This window comes from Triplophysa dalaica, chromosome 8 (assembly GCF_015846415.1).
Source record: "Triplophysa dalaica isolate WHDGS20190420 chromosome 8, ASM1584641v1, whole genome shotgun sequence".
NCBI classification, from domain to species: domain Eukaryota; kingdom Metazoa; phylum Chordata; class Actinopteri; order Cypriniformes; family Nemacheilidae; genus Triplophysa; species Triplophysa dalaica.
The window spans coordinates 374,212-379,252 of record NC_079549.1 but is presented as its reverse complement, the minus strand read 5'-3'; the positions used below and the strand labels follow the sequence as shown (position 1 = coordinate 379,252).

At 43.2% G+C, this 5,041-nt stretch overlaps 1 protein-coding gene across 1 annotated transcript; it reads right to left on the bottom strand.

Annotated features, from left to right (window-relative positions):
* Positions 1-617: 617 nt before the first annotated feature.
* pcbp2 (poly(rC) binding protein 2) lies at positions 618-4,565 on the bottom strand. Its single transcript, XM_056755700.1, has 12 exons — positions 4,382-4,565; positions 3,729-3,871; positions 3,514-3,546; positions 3,311-3,427; positions 3,102-3,233; positions 2,895-3,023; positions 2,746-2,820; positions 2,588-2,629; positions 2,435-2,507; positions 2,279-2,334; positions 1,754-1,923; positions 618-1,665 (listed from the first exon to the last, which is right to left on the bottom strand). Exons 2-12 carry the CDS (start codon positions 3,819-3,821, stop codon positions 1,629-1,631), a joined length of 957 nt encoding a protein of 318 aa, XP_056611678.1. The 5' UTR covers positions 3,822-3,871; positions 4,382-4,565; the 3' UTR covers positions 618-1,628.
* Positions 4,566-5,041: the final 476 nt, after the last annotated feature.

The following is a 5,041-nucleotide window of genomic DNA, read 5'->3' as shown; positions in this document are numbered from 1 at the left end:
TAATTTCAGATTTATTTATTTTCTTTTGACCTTTTTTTATCTTTTCAATTCAATTGGGGTGTTTCAGTAAGTGATTCTTTACTTGAGTCTTCATAGCGGAGATTTGATTGTGTGTTAAAAGCACAAACATGTGCTCAGATGTGTGTAGCTTCCTCATACAAATCAAGTTCTATCTGATGTATAATGTGAAGTAGATGAACACGACCGTCTCTACAAACTCTGTGATCACTTCTGTCACTTTTCAATTCAATCCGGATTATCCACATCTCTAATAACTCCATTTACATTCTGATTGATCTGAAAGGAACCTGTGTTTGTGATATATTATCTTTACATTTCATTTGTAAGGATTTACAACAGGGTCACTTATATTTGTTAGTTTGAGGAACAGACAGTCCCTATATATAAATAACTTAATGTCACGATGTCTTTGTGCTTTGACTTACATGATATTTGTAAAATTGATGGAGTCTGCTCCACAAACATTAGTCACCAAGAACTCAGAAATGATGCATTATTCTCTGATACGCATCAGATCTGTGTGAAGCGCTCTGTTGAACCTGTAAAGAATCTTCCACATGCTTATAAAAGACGAAAAATAAAAGCACAAGATTCCATTTCATAGTTTCAGCATTTCATGTTTTAATTTTGCATGTTTAATTCTTCATTCCTGCTGCACTCCAAATCTACAATATTCTGAAAACGTGCACAAAAATGTTTTATGTTTCTCTTCCTCCTGCAAGAAATAATAATAATAATATAATAATAATTATACAAAACAAAACTATTACTCAAGCAGAGTAGACAGGAAACTAGTGTTAATTCTAGAAAGTTCCTTCTAGTCTTTTAATTGATCAGTAACTCAGTCGCATCATCAAATAAATGTGTCCACCTGGAATCCTCCACAACACAACATTAAAAAACAAATCTCTCTAAAAGAAATATTTTCAACTCGGTATCAGTAAAGTCATTTATGTAGAATCTACAGCGACACTCATCTCTCATCCCTCCCTCTATCAAAATCTCCAACTTCAGGATAAAAAAGAGGAATGACAAATATTCAAAGACCAAAAAAAAGAAAATACAAAGAGATTCTTTAGTTACATACAGATTCAAAGCGATCCGATTCCTCCGAGCTCATCACCTAAAGCTGGTTTCTCAGATTTTAAAATATCTGTAACATCCCAGAGTTAAATTAAAATAAATAAATGTTGGATCGAGGGAAAGCGGTCAATCTAGCATATTTTAGTTGCTCTTTTTTATTATCGTTTTTTCTGTTTTTCTAAGAAAAATCTGACCTAGAAACATTTGTCTTCTCAGATTTTTCCACTTTCTCCACTGTCACTTTCGTATGATTATATGTTAACTGACAGAATATGCACTGAAGAAAAAAAGACATTAAAAACCGTACGCAAAGGGATTTTAAAAACATTTCCATGAAATAAATAAATAAAATACTTGTGTATATCCATGAAGCATAGCTCGGGCGGGTGAAAGGAAAGGTTAGGCTGAGAATACATGGGATTCTTTTTGCACTTAGAGAGTGTAAATGTGTGAGGAGGAGGAGGATGATGATGATGATGATGATGATGGAGGAAGAAAATGGCTTGTGGGGGGTGTGGAAAGCATCAGTTGGCAGCCAGCCCTGTCGCCTCAGATGAGAGTCTGCAGAGAACACACATCACACACACCATGAGAACCAGACACACGTGTAGAAATCAAGTCCAAGTGTTTCTCGTCATGAGAATGTTACCGTGCATTGATGAGGTACTCGGCCAGACTGATGCTGGCGGGTGATCCCGTGATGGTCACCTGCCGGTCGGTCGACCCCTCCACCGGATTGGCGATCTTGATCTGTGCCCCTGACATCTGACGAATCTCATTGATCTTTGCACCCTGACGGCCGATGATGCAGCCGATCAACTGTCAAAAATAAGCAGTCGTCTTTTATCAGTACAATTATGCATCTATTTACATTAATGCTTTTATCCAAAGTGAATCACATAGCATTGTACTATACATTTGTTTCTAAGTGTGTGAAATCCCTGGGACCCACCCCATGACCTTGGCGTTGCGAGTGTGATGCTCTAACCACTGAGCCACAGGAAAGCTGTGTCAGTACAATACTGTATAAACCCTTCAGCCTGTGGAATGCTTTCAGGTCTCTGGTACAAAACTCTCTCTTGAAACTACAGCTGCAGGTGACTGTGACACATCACAGCAAACAGTAAACATCAGAAAGATCAAGATGAGAAATGTTGAGCTTTAACACACTCACATCATTAGGAATGGTCAGTTCATGAGAGCCTGTCTGCGCAGAAGCATCCATACCAGCTGAAGACGGAGAGAGAGAGAGAGAGAGAGAGAGAGAGAGACATCACATGATGCTTCAGTATGTTTGTGTGTGTGCATATGAAGTGGGAGCAGTGGTTACCAGAGAAGCCCTGGCTACTGGGAGCCAAAGGAAACGGACTCTGCTGCATTGCCAACTGATGAAGTTTAGTGAGCTGTGAAGAAGAACACAATGTCAACATCACACATACATGCACAACACAAACACACAGAGATCGGAGTATAAATGACTCACATCAGGCTGAGGAATGGCATGTTGTCCCTGCACCGCATAGGCCTACAAAACACATCACACAACATCAACATCCCACTGACAGATAAACATCTGCCCGCTCAGACAGATGGCCTTCTCTCACACACAAAAGATGGGCTGCAGGGTACACACACACTCACCTGTCCTCCTGCAAAAATGACAGGCGATCCTGAGGGTTTGGGCCGGTAAGGGATGGTCACACCTTTAGGAGGCGACTGAAGAGATAAAGAGGGATGATGAGTGAAATCATTCAGCATTCAGAGAATAAGACGAGCGAGACGTCATGTACCTCCAGCATCACCACACAGATCTGTTTCACACACTCGATGATGGACAGAGGAGTTCCAGCGATAGTGATGGCTCTCTCAGTAGAGTTGGGCAGCATATCACCGGCCACCTGCACCTGCGCTCCGGTGGACTACACACACACACACACAATATAACAGCCATCCTCAACCATCCACGGGATGCCATGATGTAACACGCATGTGCTCACCTCTCTGATCTCTTTAATCTTACAGCCGCCCTTGCCGATCAGAGAGCCGCACTGACTGGCCGGCACCACGATCCTCAGAGTTACCGGAGGCTTAGACGTCGCTGTACTGTTAGACATAGAGCTGCTGATGTCCTGAAAACACACACACACGTGTCACAACACTCAAAACTTCACACTGGAGTGTTTATTCTCTACACACACACACACACCTCCTCCAGTTTCTCTATGATCATGGAAAACGCTTTAAAGATGGCGGTAGTGGGTCCTGCGAGGGTGATGATGCGTTCAGGGCAGTTCCCTTCAGAGATGTTGATCCTGGCACCGCTCTGAAGAGTTAATGACATCACAGATTAACACACGCTTAACACAGGACAAATCGTTATTCAGAAGAAAATCAAGTCGCACGTCTCACCTCCTCTCGCATCTTCTTCACCGATTCACCTTTCTGTAAGACAGAAGAGCATGATGACATCAGCGTCTGACACAACAGCCTCATCCTGTCCGTTCACTTCATTATCTACAGTGACGCTTCAGCATAATGACAGGTGCATGATGGGTAATTTCTCATATGTGGAGTGTCTGGATGATGGTGTATGATGTAACACAGATGTGTGTGCAGAGACACACCTTCCCGATGATGCTGCCCACTTCTTTCCCGTGCATGAGCAGTCTGATAGTGAGAGTGACATTGAGTCCTCCTTCAATCACACCAGAGTCCATGACGACACGAGATGACACCACACCTGGAGCTGTGCTCACCGATGATCCACCTAACACAACACACAACACTGTCAACATGTTACACAATTCATCCACACAAAGAGTGTAGAAGTTCTCATCGTGTCTTCACGCGAGATGTTTCGATTATTGATTGTTTATTCGCACGACACAGTCATCAGCTCACTGAAGTAAATGTTCCGATTATAAGTCTTTAGATCAGATATACTTCATTCACATAAAACATGTGACGTTACACATAAGATCATGAACGCGCTGAGGAGTCTCTGGTCCTGTTGTCGCCGCGTTAGCTCGCGTGTTTACCAGCTGCGCACATCACTAAAATAACAGCACACTTCACTTTAAACGACAACCACGCGTCCAACGCGCCTCGACACGCGTTACTGCATCATTTACACGACACGTTTACATGGTTAATGTGTCACGAGCCTCCGATTTCACCCGAATTGAGACGGGAGCGATTAGCACGGGGCTAGCGAGCGTCTCGCGCGGCCTACAGGCCCGTCGTGCCCGTGAACGCGTTAAACGCGCTGAAGCCTCACCTGACGCGCGCTCCGGGAAGGGATGGAGGGTCCGGAGGGTAAGAGGGGAAGGTTCGGAGGGTTCGGGAGGGAGTTTTGAGAGGATTCGGGGAAGAGGGAAGACACGGCTGCGTGATCTAGCTCCACTCTTACAAAGACAACAAGATCACCTCTCACCCACGACCTTTCTGACGTCAGAGCGCGCTGGCCCCGCCCCGCCGTTCTCTGCGTACTGACTGTGTGCTGCGCACTAGTAGAAACACTGTGAAACAAGAATAAAAGTGTTTTTATAAACTATGAGATTAAAAGGGACACCATGTCAAGATCAAATCACCAAACAATAAAATGGAGATGGAGATTAAATAATTGCATAATTGTAAACAAGTACTTAACGTCTGTTTTATACGGTGCTGAGTATGAATGATTTATCCGTGCACACCATTATTTTTTCGAAATTCATTTGCACTTGTAATAATCAAAAACGTTAAACTCCTCTCGACAACAACTCTTCACCACATGACGTCAGCAACAAAAAAGAGGTAGGACTATACTGACTGTCCAATGGCCAGCCCTCCCCTCCAGACCAAACTTGCAACAAACCAATCAAAAAGGAAGGGAGAAATAAAGCCCCGCCCTCCATATTTCTCATTTTAGAAGCCGTTTCACTCGGATACTCATGGT

Coding starts and splice junctions, on each gene's coding strand:
- pcbp2 (XM_056755700.1), bottom strand. CDS start 3,821: ATGGACTCTGGTGTGATTGAAGGAGGACTCAATGTCACTCTCACTATC. Junction 2,630..2,745: donor TCATTTTTGCAGGAGGACAG/GTGAGTGTGTGT, acceptor TGTGTTTTGTAG/GCCTATGCGGTGCAGGGACA. Junction 2,335..2,434: donor CAGTAGCCAGGGCTTCTCTG/GTAACCACTGCT, acceptor CTCCGTCTTCAG/CTGGTATGGATGCTTCTGCG.